General features: G+C 50.4%; 1 protein-coding gene across 3 annotated transcripts in view; it reads right to left on the bottom strand.

Annotated features, from left to right (window-relative positions):
• Positions 1–19590, bottom strand: part of ESRRB (estrogen related receptor beta) — a 173199-nt gene that overhangs the window by 42580 nt on the left and 111029 nt on the right. For all 3 annotated transcript variants that reach the window (XM_011283421.3, XM_019833335.3, XM_003987856.5), the window contains exon 2: positions 14086–14495. In XM_011283421.3, coding sequence (XP_011281723.1) covers positions 14086–14495 — 410 coding nt within the window. The remainder of the gene's footprint in view (positions 1–14085; positions 14496–19590) is intronic.

Genomic DNA, 19590 nt, shown 5'->3' with positions numbered 1-19590 from the left:
GACAGACACAGAGAGACACTACTTCAGGTCACCTAACCTCTCTGGGCCCACTTCCTCATCTGTAAAATGGGCATATAGCACATGCCCGTCTTACAAAGTTGTGTGATACAGGGACAGAAAGCACGCACAGGGCTCAGCAGAGTCAACGTGTGGGCAAGCCAGGACTCAAGGCTGCGGTGCTTATTTGTACACGCAGGCAGTGCTGCCAGGGTAAATTCAGCAGAAGACTCCGGGTAAGTCTTTGACGTGAGGCCAGCCACCCATTCTGACATTTAAGAACACTAAGACTGGCGACCTCCCAGTTGGTGCGTCCGCACTTGTGGTAGGGAAGGGAGGAAGGAATGCTCAGAGCCTGACCTGGACTTCTGCGTGACCTCTGGCCTCGAGGCAGAGGGGAAATCCCCACCATCAGCTCCTTTGATCCTGTGCCCCAGGAAGGAAACCCCAAGGGCGTCACCATCAGCTGTCTCTGAACAGCTGCAGGGAGTGGGCAGTCCTCTCCCGGGGCTCAGGGGCTCAGGGGCTCAGGGCTGGGGCCGCAGAGCTTAGACAGGGGGCTCCTGGGGGACGCATGTCTCAGAGGCCGCTGGCTAACATCGGAGCCCGAATGGCCGCCATTTTAGGTCACTGCCGTGGAAGGGCTGGGCCAGTAGTCACTTGGCTCCACTTCCCTATCTATCTCACTTCTGGGGGACACAGACCATCTCCTTCTGTGGGGCCCACTGTCCTCAACTGTCCACCCTTCCCTCTTCCTTACTTCCTAGCTCCATGATCTCATTCATGCCACTGGCCTGGGCTATCACGTACTTGGTAAGGATGAGCAGCAAGAGGCAGGGCCTGTGCTCACACCCTTTCATCCATCTGCCTGCTGGGTATTTCCACCTGCAAGTCCCTACGGTTCCTCACACCTCCTCAGCTGAACCCATCCTTACCCAGCTGACTCCTCTCAATGTGCTCCTTGTCTCAGCAAAACGATCACTAAACCGCCCCTACCCCCATCCCCACCTAGATCAGAAACTGAGGTGCATCCTGGATTCTTCCCTCTCCTTTATTCCTTTAAGGTCCTTCTCATCCTACTTCATTCACATTTTGCCCCTCCTTCCCCTATGGCCACAGCTCATCAGTCCCCACACTCACCTCCAGGCACTAGCCTCCTCTGTCTCTAGTTCCCTTTCCAGTCTGACCCCCACACTGCCCCTGGAGGGACATTAATAATCTTTCTGTGCAAAACTCCATCATGGCACACCCCCTGTCTGCACACACATCCCACAGCCCGATAAATGGCAGCATGGGGCGGGAACTGCCACAGGAGAATGGACAAAGTAAAACCCAGAATAGCCAAAGATGACAAGCCATCGCTTCTCCGCCTTTGGGCTAAGATCAAGTGTAGTATCTAGATGACAAGCCATTTGTACTGCAGAGCCTCAGAAAGCCTCAGGCACCGAAGGCTCGAGATACGGCAGAAGATGTGGTGGGCTTTGGGGCCACAAACTGGGGAATTTGCTGGGAGGACTTGGCTACCATTCCACACGGCCATCTAGGAGTCCTCCACAACCCACCCAAGAGAAGCCAGCTTCATCTCTGGAGGCTGTGAGCAAGTTAAGTTCTGGACTCAAGGACCCACTCTACTTCAGGCAGAAGGGAAGCTGAAGCTAAAACTAGGATGCCTGAACAGTGGGACCACCCAGCCCACCCCAAGCCCACTCCCTGAATCCTAGCAGTCTGCACACTCCACCCCCCACCCCAAGATAGGAATTTGTAGGGTTCTTCTCTGGGAGAATGCACAGCATCAGAAAGAAGTCCAGCAGATGAAGATCAACAGAAGGAATGCTCCTTCTACCCTCTTTATCCCTATTTGCATTTAAGACAGACAGCCGAGGATTACAAATACATTTTTAAACCTCACAAAGCAATAATCAACATACTATCAACTTGAGAAGAAAAAAAAAAACAAAAAACACTGCATTCATGAAACAAGAACAGCATGCAATAAAAAGTTTAAAATGTATAAAATGGAGCTCCTAGAAATGAAAAATATGAAAGTCACAAAAGATTCAGAAGAGCTGAGGAGCTGCTACTCCAGAACAGAACAAAAAAATCCAAGAAATGGACGAGAGACTAGAAAAGATGTAAGAATTAGACAACGGATCCTAGAAGCTCCGCATCAACCATCACAAGTTTTTAAAAGAGAAAAAGGTGGGACAGGAGGTCGTCACGAAGGCAGAAACTGAAGAAAGGAGGGAGGGAGGGGGTGGAGGGTGGAAATTTCTAAGACCTGAAGAATATGAGTTTACAGACAAAAAGTCCTGCTGAAAGCCCAGCAGAATAAGTGAATAAAGATCTGGATAAAATTACAGAGGCGAAGAACAAATTAGTAGCTGCCAGGGGTCAGGGAGAGGAGAGCGCGGGCGGTGGTCATGGTATGAAAGGGTAAAACCAAAGCTCTTCTGTATCTTGACTGTGGGATGGTCACAGGAGTCCACGAAGTGATGCAACCGCATAAACTACACACACACACACTCAGAGTGTGTACAACTGGTAAAATCTGAATAAGGTGGGCAGATTCCATCAATGGCCATTGCTGATTGTGATACTGTACTGTAGTTACGCAAGATGTTACCTTCGGGGCAAACTGGGTGAAAGGTATTCGGGATCTCTCTGCATCATTTCTTAAAACTGGGTGTGACTCTTCAATGATCTCAAAACAAAAACAAGAAAAAATAAATAATAAAAAGACCTACAACACACAACAGAGGCTTGCGTCGTAAAATTTCAACCAGAGAGGGCAAAGAAAGAAAAGAGTCTAAAATTTTTCCGGGAGGGTAACAAAAAACAAGTCAAATACGGAGGATCGAGAATAAGACCGGCCACCATATCTGAAACCATAAGGGGAAAAAGTCCGACACACACACACACACACACACACACACACACACACACACACACCCCTGTGCGCATCGCCACTTTTTTTCGCTTTGGCACTCATCATGTGACTTCATTTCTTTATCTGCTTTGTTCACTGAAGTTTCCCCAGCACCCAGAACCGTGTGCAGAAGTATGAGGTCTCTATATACAGTCTCTAAATGATGACTCCAACTTCTTGACGACAGCACCAGAAACTAAGAAAAGGAGCAACGGTGTCATGGGGGGGGGGGCGGGGGTGGTGGGGTGGAATCACTTAAAGCCAAAATTTTATACCAAGCCAAGATAGAAATCTCAGGGGTGAGGTGAAGGAATGAGTACGGGTATTTCCCTGCTTCCAAGGCATCAACAATTTTACCTCCCCTGTGCCTTTCCAGCACGTGCTCCCCCCAAAATGGAGGAAGCAAAAAGAGGAAGAGGCAGAACCCAGAAAACAGGGGATCCAACCCAGGAGAAGAGTCAAGGACAAGTGGAGAAAGGACTAGCAGGAAGCAAAGACATTTAACCAAAAATTGTGAGGTAACCGTATTCTGACAATGGGAAGATTGGAAATGTGTGTGGTTGGATGGGTTGTATAATTGGAACAAATTCTTCATTGTCCATAACAGGAAGTCAAGAAATAATGCCCAAATTGCCAACTCAGTAAACATAGCTGTAAAATCACATTAGCAACTAAGAAGATAAACGCTAGAAGAAAGTTTTTCTTAAAGGGCTAACTTTGGATCATGAAGGGAGGAAAGAGAATATATGTGAAGGGCCAAGGACTGTCACTTTTCATTAGGAGACTTACTTACATTTCCATCATGCTTTTTTAAACTGCGTGCACACATTGCTTTGATAAAAAGCTAAAAGTTACCTTAAGAATTAAGTTTAAGAAATTGTCCAACAGCTTCTTATCACATAAAGAATGAAATCTAACCTCCAGGGCAAAGCCTACCAGGCTCGTTATGATCTGGCCAACTCTGACCTGTCCTCATTTTCCTCAACCTGAGCCCTAAGGTGGTAGGTTCCACTAATACCTTTGGGGCCTCTGATCCCTCTCCTACCTCCCTCCACCTGAAACCCTTCCTGGTAAATTCTCCCACAACCTTGAACCTCAGCCCACGATACCCTCTTCCCTTCTGCCCTGGGTAGGTTCACAAGCTCCTTCCTGTTTGCCCCCATAGGTCACACCCGCCACCTTCCACTTGAAGCAGCCAGCTGGGTGTTGCAGAATCAGGATTTTGTGAGTTGTCCTCCTTCTGAGCTACGTGCTTCCTGGGGATAGAGGTTACTGGGTCTCTCTCACTTTTGTATCTCAAGTACAAAGCAAATAAATTGATGGGGTGCCCAGGTGGCTCAGGTGGTTGAGCATCCAACTCTTGATTTCGGCTCAGGTTGTGATCTTCTGGTTCGTGGGTTCAAGCCCTGCGTCAGGCTCCTTGCTGATGCAAAGCCTGCTTGGGATCCTCTCTCTCCTTCTCTCTCTCTCTCTCTCTGCCCCTCCAGTGCACGAGTGTGCTCTCTCTCTCTCCCAAAATGAATAAAGAAACTTAAAAAAAAAAAAAAAGCAAATAAATTGAAAGCAAAACCTCCACTTAGAGACTCCTAGAACTCAGCAGTGATCCGTCAGTTGTCAAATCCAACAGCCTGTTCCAGGCGCCCTATCCTGGTCCTTCCCAATGCAGAGAACACCTAGCTCTTAAGATTTCATCTCCCTTCCCTCTGCAGGGACTCTTACAAGGTCTCGGATCAGTTCTCTATTCACCACATTGACGCCAAGGTGCTTCCGGTGGTAAGAGTGCATCATTATTCTATGTAGCATCAAGAAAGGAAGCAATTCTGCCAATCAAACTACAACTGTGCTTCCTTGCCACTAGCATTTCCGTGTGTGTTCGCATTAAAAGATCTCTTTGAGATTTACTTAGAGATATGATCGTACAGCATCCTTGTGCATACACGGAAGAGAAAATAGAAGAAAAACAAATGAAAGGTGTCGCTAAAACTTCTGCAAGTGCAATTCTCCTGAAAGATTCTTGATCAAAGTCATTGTTTTTGTGTTTTCCCACAGAATCGTCCTCTCTGCCAATAAGGGAGCCAACCATGCTGTGCTTCTGAAGAATGTCCATTATCATCTCCGGGGTTACCTCCCAGGTCACTGGCCCCTTTCTGCAAGTTCTGATGTGCATGTGAGGGCAGGGTCAACCACATGGAGTAACCAGCACATAGCCCAATTCAGAGAGGTGGTGGGGGGGGGGGCAGTGCATGTTGAAACTGACGCAAGATGGTACTTCTCAGTCTCTTTCCAAGGCTCTTACTTCCTTTCCCTTCACTAGGTCCTTCCTCTTGCCCCCACCCCCACCCCCACCCCTGGCCCCTCTCCTTCAGAAAAGCTTTCTCTAGAAAAAACTCTCCTGGAGGGCATTTGCATCAGATGGCTTTGCCCCACCCCCCACAGTCTCAGATTAGCAACCTGGGTGAGGCTGGAAATTCGCATTTCCAACTGAGAACCACTGCTCTAGAGGATCTCATTAGATCCCCAAACCCCACTCAGCTAACACTCTGGAGCCCTAGGCCCCGAGTTCCAACTCTCCAGAGTAAAACCTGTGAACTGATCAAACTCAACATGTCCCAAACTTTGTCCATTGTCCCAACCCCTTGCCCCTTTGTCCTTGTCCCAGCCTATCCTTCTCCCATTAGGAATATTCTTCTTTCTTGGTTTCCTTGCCGTCAAATAACCTCGCCAGCCCCCTAGCAGCCTAAATTTGAAACCTAAGGGGCAGTCTCAATCCAGCCACTGTTCATTTTATATTGAATCCACTTCCAGAAGTTTCTCAAGTCCAACCTCTCCTTTTAACCCTTCTGCCACTGCTGGCTTGGATGCCTCCAAATGGATGGGCTATGAGAATCCGCTTCCTAACCGGACTGCCTGCCCCTAGACTCTCGCACGTCCAGACCATCTTCCCCGAATTACCTTGCCAGAATTAACTTGCTAAAATGAGGTCTCATTAATTCTCTGCTCAAAAACCTTCACTGGCTTCCTGTTGCCAAGCACAAGCAGCAAAAACAATTATTATCTATTTAAGAGTTATATGCCAGGCACTAAACTAAAAACTTCACGTGCATGACTCGTTTGATGTCTGCAATCTGCAATGACGTTCCAGCACCAGAACTGCTTATCAGCCCCATTACTCCCATTTCATTGACTGGGAAATTAAAGCCCAGAGAAGCTATGTAACTTTACCAAGATGACCAAGAAAGAAATTGTCAAGTTGGGATTCTAAGACAGGTCACACACCCTCGAATCTTGGTGTTACTCCATACTCTTCCTTCACAAAGCCTCCGAAGCCTGTGCCATCCAGCCTCCCGCTGCTTTCCCCACCAGCCCGTCCTCTGCCACCAAGCCCCCCCCCCCCACTCCCCAGCAGAGCACATCTGCTCCTCTGGGCCCCCGACTCCTGTTCTTTCTGCCAGGCATGCTCACCTTTCCCTCCTGTTTGCATGGAATTCCTCAGAGATGCCCTCCACCCCCCCACCCCCACCCCAGGCTCTGTCTCACCTGACTTGCACTCTGGCTGTGATGTGGTCTTTCTCTCATTTCCCCCAGTGCCCTGCAGACAGCAAACTGTTTGCAGGTTTCATTGACTCTTTTCGTACAGGTGAGGAAACTGAGACCAGACGACACAAGTCCCTGCCCAAGGTCAGCCGGCTGGTCAGTAGCCGGGCTGGGATAGCGACCTGGTCCCGACCCCCACTCACTCCTAGCTCTGTCTCTGCAGCCCCCTTGCCTCGTGCCCCGTGGGATCCCCGGCCTCATTCTCCAGGACAAAAGGCCTGGAGGTGGTCCAAGGCAGGATAACCCATCAATCATCTCCCTGCCCCTTCCTTGGGGAGTTTCCTTCCAAGTCTGCATCTGGGCCCCTGGTGAACAAACAGAAGCAGCGCCTGCCAGGCCTTCTTTCTTACTTGCTCTCATCTGAAGTCACAGACCCAGGAGCTGCTCCAGGGGCCTCCTGGTGACCTGCTAAGTTGGCCTCATGCCCTGGGGGCGTAGGGAGGGCTACAGGGTGGCTTTACCCTCCCCTCAGCAATGTGCGTTCATTTATTCATCAGTGGCTTCCACTCCCAGAAGAAAATCCAAGTACAGCATGCACCAAGCCTCCCCCCACCACCCAGACCCGGGACTTGGCCAGCCTCCCCTCCCCAGCCCCATCTCCTTCCCTGTCTCCCTCACTCACACCAGCCACACTGGCCCTCTTTCTGGTCCTGAAGCACATCAGCTGTTTCCTCCACCTGGAGCGCTGGCCCCAGGATTCTTCCACATGCTTTGTCTTATCTTAGAAGTCATCTCAGCATGGCCTTCCCGATCTTCTGTCTAAATTAGACCCCTCTCGTCTCATCATTGGCTCTTCTCTTTCACAGCACCTGCCTCAAGTCTGTCATGATGCATCTCTACCCGCTATCGTGTTTTCTGTCTGTCTTCCCCCCAGACGGCAACCCCACGGGGTAGGGGTCCTTGATCCACTCTCAACCCAGCTCCCAATACAGTGGTTGCGACTCAACCAATATTCAACAAAGAACTGAGTAACGGCTTCATAAGCTCAAGCGTGAGGCAGGCGTGTCCCCCAAACACTGTCCTTTAGAAGAGAAGTCACTTAATATCTGAGACTTTGTGACATCTCAGAACAGAGGTGCTATGTCCACCACCTTATATCGACCAACTGCTCCAAGACCTCAATCAATGCTCATCGTCCAACTGAATCAGTAATAAGGGGGTAAAGAGACTTCACACAAATTTAGTTATTCCCGGGAATCTGACCTCACATGTTGAGCGTCAAAAAGCAGTCGAGTACCTCATACACTGTGGAAATCATGCTTATACATCAACACAAATAGAAAAGAACTGCTCTGATGGTCTAGGAACTATACTTACAGCTCCCAAAATGACATTTTTAGAAGCACACACATACTCCTAAAGTTTTAAGTAACTAAGACAGGAGTAAAGACAGGATGCTCTGAAACACTGTTGAATGACTCAGGAAGTGGCCCTAGAAAAGGCAAAGACACTTTAGTCAAAGGTCTGTGTGACAAGTTTGATCACTTCGCTTCACAAAATGTGAAGAGAGGGGCGCCTGGGTGGCTCAGTCAGTTAAGCGTCCAACTTAGGCTTAGGTCATGATCTCGCCGTCTGTGAGTTCAAGCTGCGTCGGGCTCTGTGCTGACACGTCAGAGCCTGGAGCCTGCTTCAGATTCTGTATCGCCTTGTCTCTCTGCCTCTCCCCTGCTCATGCTGTCTCTCTCAAAAATAAAAAATAGACATTAAAAAAAATAATAAAATATTTAAAAAAGCAAAACGTGAGTAGAAAAAAGTTTTTCAAAAATTACGGTATTTTTACATGATGTGATTTGAAGTATACAAGTATAACTAAAATTAACACATTGTTTTAAGTAGACGTTTGACTACTTTATCTAGTTTCCATAGGCAAACTGACCAAACTAGTTTGTCCTCGTGGGGAATACGGGGGATCGCTTTGGGGGGACCACCTTCCATGTGGACACACGGAGAACTTCCTAGGCATCAGGCACTGTGGGAGAACATGGGGTTTGGTGAAAATCAAAGTAAACGTAACCCCTGTTCCCTAGGAACTTATCATCTCCCTGGGGACCCAGTCAGATCATGGCAAGAACCATGCAGTATGGTAACTGTTGTCGATGTGCTGGCAGAAGGTATCCAGGAGCACCCAGGAGGGGCACTATCTATGTCAGATGAGAGGGCTTGGAAGTGGAAAAAGGCTTCCCCAGAGGAAACGCCAGCTATCTGGAGACCTAAGGACAAAAGTAGGGCCTGGAGGTTGGGGGAGGCAGAGTAAGGAGAAGAATGTATACAAAGTCTAGAAAGTGATGGTGTGTGACGAGGTCCGGGAACTGGAAAACAGAGCAGTCAGGCGGACCCGCAGCCCACTAGGGAGCATGGCAGGGGATGAAGTTACCAGGACAATGTGGGGCAATCCCCGAGGACATCCTCAATCACGCTCTGGAGCCATGGCTTACCCATAAGCAAGACAGGAGACCGACACGTTCAGACATTGGTTCAGAAAGGTCTCCCAGGCAGCACAGAAGAAAACAGACTGGGAAGGGGCGATCCTGGCAGCCAGGAGACCAGACTAGAAGCCACGGTGGTCGGTGGTGGCCCGGAACAGAGCAAGGCGAACAGAGAGACGCATTAGGCCAACGGACATGAAGGAAGGAGATGGAACTGGACATGACTGTGGGGACATTGGTCTGGGATGGGGGGCAGGAAGTCGAGTTCCGGGTTAAGACCCACTTCTGGCCTGCACACCAGGAAACCGACAACTGGGACACAAGGAGAGACGTCTAAGGGCAGGTAGGACTTGTTGCGTTTGGGTGCTTCCAGAACATCCAAGCGGAAATGTTTTGTAGGTGCTGAAGGCTCTGGAGCGCAACGGGGAGGCTGAACTGGGACTCATTCATCACAAGCCCGGGCAGGAGCAGATACAGATACAGGGCAGTAAAGCGGGTCAAGAACTGAGAAGAGGAAGGGAAAGGGGGGCTGGAAGCTGGAAGTTGAGAGGGTGTGGGTATCGTTTTGTTTTCTTTGTCTTAGATTGCAGATACCACAAGTATTTCAATGCAGAAGGGAGGAGGCTAGGAAGTGAGAGGGTAAAAGAGAGGAGATAGTGGGTAGGAGGGTCTCCAGAAGTGGGGCGGGGATGGATTCACCCAGAGCCTGGGGCAGGAGACCATCCCTTGCAAGGGGCAGTGGGTAGTTCGGCTGGCAACAACTGAGGACATTCCCATCGAGGGCTTCCAGTTTCCCAATGGAACAGGAGGCAGGGTGACAGGGTCAAGGTTTGGGGATATGTCTTGGAAAAGTCCCCCAGGTGGCTCCCTAAAAGGCCACTTCATCAGTTTGGTACTCATTACAAAGGTTTTCATTACTGTGAGGTCAGTATCATAGTCCAGAAAGGAGCTCCATCTCTCAGGGCCAGACTCACATTGGCCAAATTCCAAAACCTGACATATAAGCCCAGGGATACACATTCAAGTACAAAGAGAAACTGATGTGCCTAACCTACAAGATCACTCTAAGCAGAAGACCTGGGGGTGTGCGGGGGGGGGGGGGGGGGTGTGTGACTAGATCATAATCAGAAAGATGTTAATCACATCAACTGAATGTTTAATGACATCAGTCTGTCCCCAGGCTGACTCCCTTTTGGTAGGAGTGGTGCCTTTGTCAAAGTCTGCCTCCTTTTTCCACGCCTGGGGGGGTTGGGTAGGGGGCTGATCAATCCTCTTTGATGAGCACATTTTTCCCCCCTTAGATATGCTAGTAAATTCAGTCAGGTTGAGGATTATCTCCTTAGCTGTGGAGCCACTGGGTCCCTTCGGGAAGGTGCCTTTTTTGCGTCTAAGCTCATCTGTTCTTGGTGTCCTCACCATCTCCAGCATGGATGACAAACTCCCTTTCACACAGAATCGGGCAGGCAAAGTTGCACTAAACACTGAACGTGCACTACTAGGGGTTTGATCCTAAGCCCCAGGAGGACAGAGGGACTGTACCTACCTTGTTCAATGCTGTAGTGCAGGAGAGCACACATTTTTTCTGTAAAGGGCCAGACAGGAAATGTTTTAGGCTTTGTGGCATCCTGCTGTTGGAACACCAAAGCAGCCAGGTTCTACGTGAACGAATAGGTGTGGCAGTGTCCTAATCCAACTTGATTGACAAAAGCAGGCTTCAGCCTGTAGGCTATTCTCAGCCCACCTCTCCCGGCCCCTTCCCCAGCCCCACAGTGCTCCCACCTAGCACAGCCAAGCACGCAGAGCGTACTCAATAAATGTTTATAGAAAAGAAATGGCTGGGGGGTCCCTGGCTGGCTCAGTCGGTGGAGTGTGCGACTCCTGATCTTGGGGTTGTGGGTTCGAGCCCCACGCTGAGTGTAGAGGTTAAAAATAAAATCTTAAAAAAAGAGAACAGCGGTCTGAGGGTTTTTTCCTCAAGTCTACCATGACATCCTTGTTTCTATAAACTTCTTTCCATATTGATGTAAGCATGGAATTGAGAGACTGAAGGGATAAGGAGACAGAATATGAGCTAGCATGACTTTAGAGCTTTGCCCAAGCATTTATATCAATTAGTGAATGGATCGTTCTGTGATGAGAGGCCCTCAGTCCAAGTTATCAGGCTTTTAAAACATGGCCTGAATATCCTCTTTATTTTTTTTTTCAGGTTTATTTAGAGAGAGAGTGGGGGAGGGGCAGAAAGAGAGGAAGAGAGAGAGAATCCCAACCAGGCTCTGCGCTGTCGGCCAGAAGCCTGACGCGGGGTTCTCACTCACAAACTGTGAGATCATGACCTCAGCTGAAGTCAGACACTTAACCGACTGAGCCACCCAGGATGCGCAGACGCTTAGGGGACTGCACCCTGGTTTGGAGCCTTAGGCTAGGCCTGCAAACTCACTCAGCTCTAAGCTTTAGACGCCAGGGTCTGGAGGGCAGGTGCTATGGTCTTTCTCTCCTGCCCCCCACCAGTACCTCTCTCAGAACACTCACACGGTGCCCGCTGGTCTTTGTGAGGCTGTCCAATTATTGGTCTTCCTCTTTATACTTTAACTATGTTTCCACATTTTCTACAACCATTATGTCCAGGAACAACAAAGTCAAAATCCACGTTAGAACAAAACCAAAGACTTAATGAAATGACTTAATGAAAGCAAACCATCAGCTTTACAGTGTACTTTTCCGGGTTCTAAACAGAAACCTCTTCCTGGTTCTAAAGGAGAACCAGAACTTGTGACAAAGGAAAGAGACAAGAGCAGTTGAGCTCTGAATGCACGAAATGCTGCTCTTTGTCCTCTGACTTCTAGGAAAAGATCATTATCCTCTTTGTGGAGCAAATAATTAAGACTGTTTACAAATCCTTCAAGTGGGCTTTTGAAGTGCTGAGGGCACTCTCAGCGCCCGGGCCTCTGCGGAGGGAGAGCAGGGTTTCTGAGTCTGCCCCAGCCTCTACTTTCAGAAAATCTGATCCAGAACCCTCAGTGAAGAACCACATGGAGTGAAGAAAACGGGATTGTCTCCTAAAAAGCAATTTTTCAAAAGCTGACCTCAAAGAATCTAAAAAATCTTACCGAGACCATTTCCTGATCTGGGAAGAAAACAGTTGCCGTCTCAGTAACTTAAACTGGTGGAAACATGTCATGTTTATTGGTCAGATATCCAATGATACAGATTGGCTCTCAGACTGGAGGTTTTCAACCCTGGCCGAGGCCGGAGACTCACAATTAATCACACAGTGCTTTTCAAATTCCGAGATTCCAGGGTGTCCTCCCAGACTCAGGAGTGTGAAGCTGGCAGGGACTGAAATGTGTGCGCGCACCGTGCTAGAGTCTAGCACAGTGCCTGATGTGAACACAATCTGTAAACGCTCGTTAAAAGCAGTGCGTATCATGGCTCCTTCTCAGGAAGGTGTAAAGAACCCGAGTCTGGGGTTCTAGGAAAATGTAATTTTAACTGCTTCACTCTTTGGTACTGGTTGAATTTTTACCTTTTTTTTAAGGGTTCACTTAAAAAAAATAACTATTATCTGTAACATAGCCAAAATAATTTAAATCCTAAATCAAAATATACCGTTTTACTTACATCTATGTAATTACAAAAGCCCACCGTGTACAATAAAACAAAGTGTGTGTGTCTTAGTAATGATACCGTCGTAATATTGTAAAAGTGAAAATCATACCCGCAAGCATTTATTTAGCACTTACAAAGCACCAGGCAATATTATAAGTGCTTTGTTCATACCAACTCACTCTTCTTTTAACATCTCTATGTGAAGAAGGAATGAGAGCATCGCACCTTACCGAGAAGGACATGAACCCAGAGGGAAACCGAGGCAGCACGCCCAGGGGCATCTAGCCGTAACGGATGGTGCTGTCTGATCCAGGAACCCGCTGGACAACCACTACACCACAACGTCTCAACTAACAGGGAGAACTGGAAACATGGCCAATCTTAAGGCCCTCAACTAATTTAATGAATAAATAGTCACAAGAAATTTAAACAAATATTTGTTGAACGAAGACATGGAGAGTCATCCCAGGAAAGCTCAACCTGACTCTTCCAAAAATGAAATGGGAAAGGGGGGGAGGGAAGACACCCTGAGGACAGCCAGGCAGGGCCAAGGGATGGGACAGGTGTCCCTGGGTTTGGTCCAGCCTGGCTGCAGTTTCTCTCCCAGTGGAATGGCATCACCCCACTTCAGTTCCGTGCACGAGGGGGGCTGTTTGTCCATCCACAATCAACAGCACCTACAGCAATGGCTGGTGCTTAGTGGGTGCTCAGTGGACTCCTGATGAAACGAATGGCCCAAGCGCTCTGCCCATGGCCTCCTGCAGTTAACACCCTTGGCTACCACGTGCCAGGTTCATTCCTCTGGCTGGACCCTGTGCCATGAACTTGATAACAGCTCTGGGAGAGTGTTCTCATCATCATCCCCCATTTAACTCAGGGTGACTTTCCAGAGGCCACCCACCAAGGCTCTTGCACACCTTCATAGGAATCAATCACTCACATACCCTCTGAAAGAGGCCGCCACCCTCACTTGTGGCCATCAGAACACGATTCAGCTGCCACACAGGCGCACTGCAACAGCCCCTGAAGACAGGCCATGCGGCGATCAGACAGGGTGAGTGGGTTTCCCTTGCTCTGATGGCCTGGCTCTTTCCCAATTGAGAAAATATTTGTGTTTCATTTGTGCCCTTAAAAGATCAAAACAACAACTCTTTCTATAGCAAGGAGTCTGGAACTGCAGGGTAAAATAACAGATTTTCTCCCCCAAAAAGCAGCTCGTTAGGGACACGCTCTTGACCGTGTTCCCCACACCAGTGAGAGGCCCATGCACAGTGCATTTGTGTGGGGTTTCCCGGGGTTTTCTGGGGCACCACAGGGGAGTACCTGCGTGTCAACGACAGTGCTGGAGTTAGAGTCTCCTGGGGAATCCCGAATGAGAAACCCTGAGAGGCAGGAAAGGGGCTCTACCAAACCCCTGCTGTAGCCACGCGGGGACCCACCCGGCAGCTGACGGGAATCACCGGGTTTCCCCGCTGCACCTGCAGGCAAGGGCGCCCCTGCCCGCGCCCACCCAGCCCCTGCCCTGCCTTCACGCACCTTGGATGGTCCTCTTGAAGAAGGCCTTGCAGGCCTCGCAGGAGGCCACGCCGTAGTGGTAGCCGGAGGCAATGTCCCCGCACACGAGGCACAGGCGCTTGGGGATGGCGTTGAGCATGTACTCGCACTTGATGGCCGAGTCCTCCATGAGGCCGCTGGCACAGTCCTCGTAGCTCTTGCGGCACGGGGTGCCGCCCAGCCCGGCGCCTGCGAACATGGGCGGCGAGTCCAGACCGTTGGCGTGGGCGCCCAGGGCCAGGCCGAAGCCCCCGCTGGCGTCGGACGAGCCGCTGGGGCTGTGGTGGCTGAGGGCGTCGATGCCCGAGGACGGGCTGGACGGCTCTGTCTTGATGAAGGAGCCGCAGCTGGAGCCCAGGTGCCGGTCGTCCGCGGACATTCTGTTCAGCAGCCTGCGGACACAGAGCACGGACAAGTCAGCTCGGCGGAGGGTGCGGTGGGTGTGACGCCGGACCCAGGAATTAGCTCTGGGCTCCGGGCACCGAGTGGGCGGGGCGGCTGGGAGGGGCTCAACGCTAAGGCGTTGGTGAGATAAAATGCTGGCCCAGAAGGTCAATTGGTCAGGACACTGCACAGCCCAGAGCAAGTTTCTGGCATTACCCCCCAGAACCTTCTGAGTCCTCAAAGAGAAAACTAGGGTTTTATTTTATTTTACTTTATTTTATTTATTATTATTATTATTATTTTATTTTTTTTTTTTTTTGAGAGAGAGAGAGCACAAATGAGGCAGAGGGAGAGGGAGACAGAATCCCAAGCAGGCTTCACACCCAGGGTGCAGCCTGACGCGGGGCTTGATCCCCTGACCGCTGAGATCATGGACTGAGCCACAATCAAGAGTCTGACATTCAACCCACTGAACCACCCAGGCGTCCTTTAAAAAACTACGTCTGTTGGGGCGCCTGGGTGGCTTAGTCGGTTGAGCGTCCGACTTCAGCTCAGGTCATGATCTTGCAGTCTGTGAGTTCGAGCCCCATGTCGGGCTCTGTGCTGACAGCTCGGAGCCTGGAGCCTGCTTCCGATTCTGTGTCTCCCGCTCTCTCTGCCCCTTCCCCGTTCATGCTCTGTCTCTCTCTGTCTCAAAAATAAATTAAAAAAAAAAAATTAAAAAAAAAATAAAAAACTACATCTGATCGATAAACTTTAGATTAGGCACCCCAGCTCTCTGCAAATTGCTGGCATAAGGGGGACAGACAAAATAGCTGACCAATCTTCCTGCACAACAAAAGTACATGGTGGCCGTGGCTGGAAGTCTGAGCGTGCTAGGCCCTGGCCCAGACCCCCTCAGTACTGTGACCTGATAACCCCTTTCACCCAGCTCCACTGAGGCATTGGGTAATCCCAAGCTTGGTGCTTCCCCAACATGCCGCCATCACTGAGACTGGGACCAGACACACCACCAAGGCACCTGGCCAGGGCAAGAGGCAGGGCTGGTGGCAAAAGCTGCTCTCTGGGGTTTGCCTCTGGCCCAGGGCACATCTGGAAGGTGGCTCCAGGCCCCCTCCCCCTCCCCGTCCCTAACCCTCCAGCAGGCTGGTTCCCAGCCCCACCCGGCCCCAGAGACTGTGTCTCCAGGAAGTGACATGAAGGGGCCCCTTCCAGCCTTAGGTCCTCGCATCCCTAGCAGGTTCTTCACCCTAAACTTCAAGCTCTGAGGGTTCCTACCTCACCCACAGAGGCAAGGGAGCATTACCAACATGACAAGGTCACTGTGAAGGGTCCTAAAGGTTACCTAAAATGAAAGTCCCTTCTCCCAGAACCATGCTGGGTCCACCTGTCCTTGACCTGGCCTGGCTCTGTGGAGGCAAGGAGCTGGCCAAGGCTTATGCCCGTGGAGCAGGTGAAAGGAAAGAGAGAAAGATCTTGGAGAAGGAAAAGGGCTGAATGATCAGTGGTATGGCCGCATTAGCAGAAAGATGGAGGGGTCTCAGTACCGGAGGGTCCGCTGGGTAGCAGCCATGGTCCACCTCTAATAATGCCCAGAGGGAGCCCCTGTTTCCTGAACGGCCCTTTGAGGAAAGGACTGGTCACCACCAGGGAAAGGGCTGCTTTGCAGCACCCACAAAGCCCACCCCCACACCACCAAATGCAATCTCACGATGGGAGGGGCCGCTGTCCCCGGTGTCACTAATGATTTCATAGTTAGTACACCTCCCGAGGGGTTGTCCCATCCATCTACATTTGAACATCTGCAGGGACAGGGACCTCATTGCCCCACAGGTGGTTCTAATCAGAAACCGGGAGCTGCAGATAGAAAGATAAAAGATCCATGTGAGGTTACTACTCTCAAGTTTATCTACTGGAATGCAGCGTCTAAAGATAGAGGCTCTCAGGTCTCTTCTGTTCCAAATGTAACGTTCCCAAGTCCCCTGAGAGGCCCTCCCACAAGCACTGTGTTTCCCTTAGATCGGCAGAGGGTGCCCTAGTTGAGGGTCTCCTCTGGGTCCTTTTATAGCTCTGGCTGGTGCGCTGTGATCGTCCTGGGTTCCATATGACCACCTGCCTCCCCTCCATCCACCAGCAGGTCCCTGGTATGTCCACAGGAAACGCCATCAGCCTGGCAAGGCACAATCCAAGCAGAAAATCTGCCCCGGTAGGCACCTTTGGGTTACCTCCCCGCAGCGTCTCTGCACAGGGCAGGCAGGGAAAGCTGACCAGGGGTCCTTCCACCTGTAATCCTCTCCTGCCCACTGCTTTAGGCTCTGCGGGTCACAGGAACACCCCAGGCCCACAGTGACGAATCCTGCCGAGGAGATGGCTCCCAGACTCCAGCCCTCCCTCCCCAACCCTCCCTGAAACTCAAAAGAACTCCAGAGGTTTCGGGAGATACACTTGACGTTAATGGTAATCACAGCAACAGCGGTAGTCCCCCTACCCCCTTATCTGCAGTGTCAGTTACCCGAAGTATCACCAGGTCAACAGAAGCCTAACACCACGTCACAACGCCGACGTCATCCACCTCATTTGGTCTCTCTCTAAAAGTAGGCCTTTTATCATCTCATCCTCGGAGACTCCAGGGGCTGAAGGAAGCAAACTTGACCCTGGCCTCCGAGCGGCACAGAAGTCCAGCCACTACTTTACTGCCCGCATCCCAGTTGTGTGTGTTTGGACAGGGGCAGGGTCCGAGGACTTCATTCGTCTTCTCTTTCCCACGACCAGGATTTTGGCACCCCATCCCCACCCCGCCCAGAATGTCTTATCTAGGGAGAGGCCACACCTATTCCAGCCACCTGCTGTGTGCCAAGTGCTGGCCAGAGGACAGGAAAGGTCATGACACACACAGCCCACAATCTCAAGAACTTTGTTCTCAGGGCGCCTGGGTGGCTCAGTCGGTTAAGCGGCCGACTTTGGCTCAGGTCATGATCTCACGGTCTGTGAGTTCGAGCCCCGCATTGGGCTGTCTGCTGACAGCTCAGAGCCTGGAGCTGCTTGGGATTCTGTGTCTCCCTCTCTCTCTGCCCCGCCTCCACTCACGCTCTGTCCCTTTCCACCAAAAAAATGAATAAACGTTAAAAAAAATCTAAAAAAAAAAGCTCATTCTGTCTCAGGAAGAGCAGACTAAACAAACACAAGTGTGCAGAGCACCAGAAAGAGCCAGGGGGTACTACCCTCACAGGGGCGCCCTTCCCCCACCACCCCCCCCGCTCCCGCCGCTGGCCCCACCAGTCTTCATTCATTCACTTGTTCATTCACTCATATTTGCGGACTGAATGAACACCCCCTCCAGGGGGGGCATCTGTGTGGAAGATTCCTTCCAAACTTTTCTGTTTTTTTCAAGCTTAGGAGTTGCCGGGTCTGTCCTCTGCCCCAGAGGCTGGCCTAGACCAGTTCAGTGGCCATCCACCAAGGGCGGTCACACTCTGGATGCCTCCTTTTCTACCACAGCCTTTTAGTCCTCACAGCCCGTCTGCCAGACATTATCATCCCCACTTTACAGAAGAGAAAAGCTGGAGCTTGAAGCTTGTCCCAGGTCACCTGAGGGACAGGAGAAGCTTGGACCTGAACCGGCCCTGTCTGACTACAGACACAAGCTCTTTCTTCTGTGGTGCTCTGCCTCCCGTCAAACCAGGCCTCTGAAGGACCTGCCTCCAGCAAGGGCCTCAAGCTTAAAGCCCTCAAAACCTGCAGAGAAGAGCTTCAAAGCCCAGAACCTTCCTCACGGCTATTTCTTGACCTGCAGTGTGAGAGTCGAGAACTCTCTGGGGGCACAGAACCCTTCTAGGCTACCGGGTCCTCGATGCACCAGGCAAGGGACAAAATTTGCTGGAGAGGCCAGACCCTCCACGAAAACCTTGTCTCCAACTCTCCTGACCTCTGGCACATCGTTCATGCATTCCAAAGCAAAATTTAAAGGATGGGAAAGAAAGAAGCCCAGGAGGTGGGGGGAGAAGAACCGGCCGGAGGAGCTAAAGAATATAAAAAGCATTTTTTTTTAACGTTTATTTATTTTTTGAGAGAGAGAGAGAGAGAGAGAGAGAGAGTAAGAGTGCAAGCAAGGGAGGGGCAGAGATAAAGGGAGACACAGAATCTGAAGCAGGCTCCAGGCTCCGAGCTGCCAGCACAAAGCCCAACGCGGGGCTTGAACCCTTGAACCGTGAGATCATGACCCGAGCCAAAGTCAAGACGTTCAACCAACTGAGCTACCCTGGGGCCCCTATAAAAGGCATCCTTTAAGACGCTTTTTAGGGGCGCCTGGATGGCTCAGTTGGTTAAGTGCATCCTACTTCAGCTCAGGCCATGATCTCATGGTTTGTGAGTTTGAGCCCCATATCAGGCTCTCTGCTGTCAGCACAGAGCTCCCTCTCTGCCCCGTTCTCCTCCCCCTCCCCCTCTTTCTCAAAAATAAACATTTAAAACAAATAAACTGCTCTTTAAAGCATGCTTTAAAAAGAGTGTGTGTGTTGGAAATGCAATGAGGAGGGGGTGGCAGCAGGTCACATGTGGCTACAAGGTCAGCAGAGATCAGAATGGGCAAGTGTCCACTGCAGCAAGCAGTCAGGAGGAGGCAGGTGATGTCGCCAGGGAGTGTCAAGGCTCAGTGGGGATGGAGACCACTGTACCGTGGCTGGAGGAGGTCATGAATGCAACAATTCTTTCCAGAAGTTTGGCTGCAAAGGGTAGAAAAGGATGGGAGAGTGGGGTGCCTCCTGGCACACCTTCAGACCTTCAGGCAGCACCATTCCCTTGAACTTTGGATCATGGGGGCAGATAAAGAATGTTTTGTTGTTATTGTGGGTAATTGTTGGTTTTCTTTGATGAGGAGGGGCGTGTGTTAAGAACACAACCAACAAAACTAAAAGGTAACCTCTGTATGGGAGAAGATATTTGCCAATGACATTATCAGATAAAGGGTTAGTATCCAAAATCTATAAAGAACTTATCAAACTCAACACCCAAAAAACAAATAATCCAATGGAGAAATGGGCAGAAGATATGAACAGACACTTTTCCAAAGAAGACCTCCAGATGGCTAACAGACACATGACAAGA

This window comes from Felis catus, chromosome B3, assembly GCF_018350175.1.
Source record: "Felis catus isolate Fca126 chromosome B3, F.catus_Fca126_mat1.0, whole genome shotgun sequence".
Taxonomy (NCBI): domain Eukaryota; kingdom Metazoa; phylum Chordata; class Mammalia; order Carnivora; family Felidae; genus Felis; species Felis catus.
The sequence above is the reverse complement of the archived record's forward strand: the minus strand, read 5'-3'. Positions and strand labels throughout refer to the sequence as shown.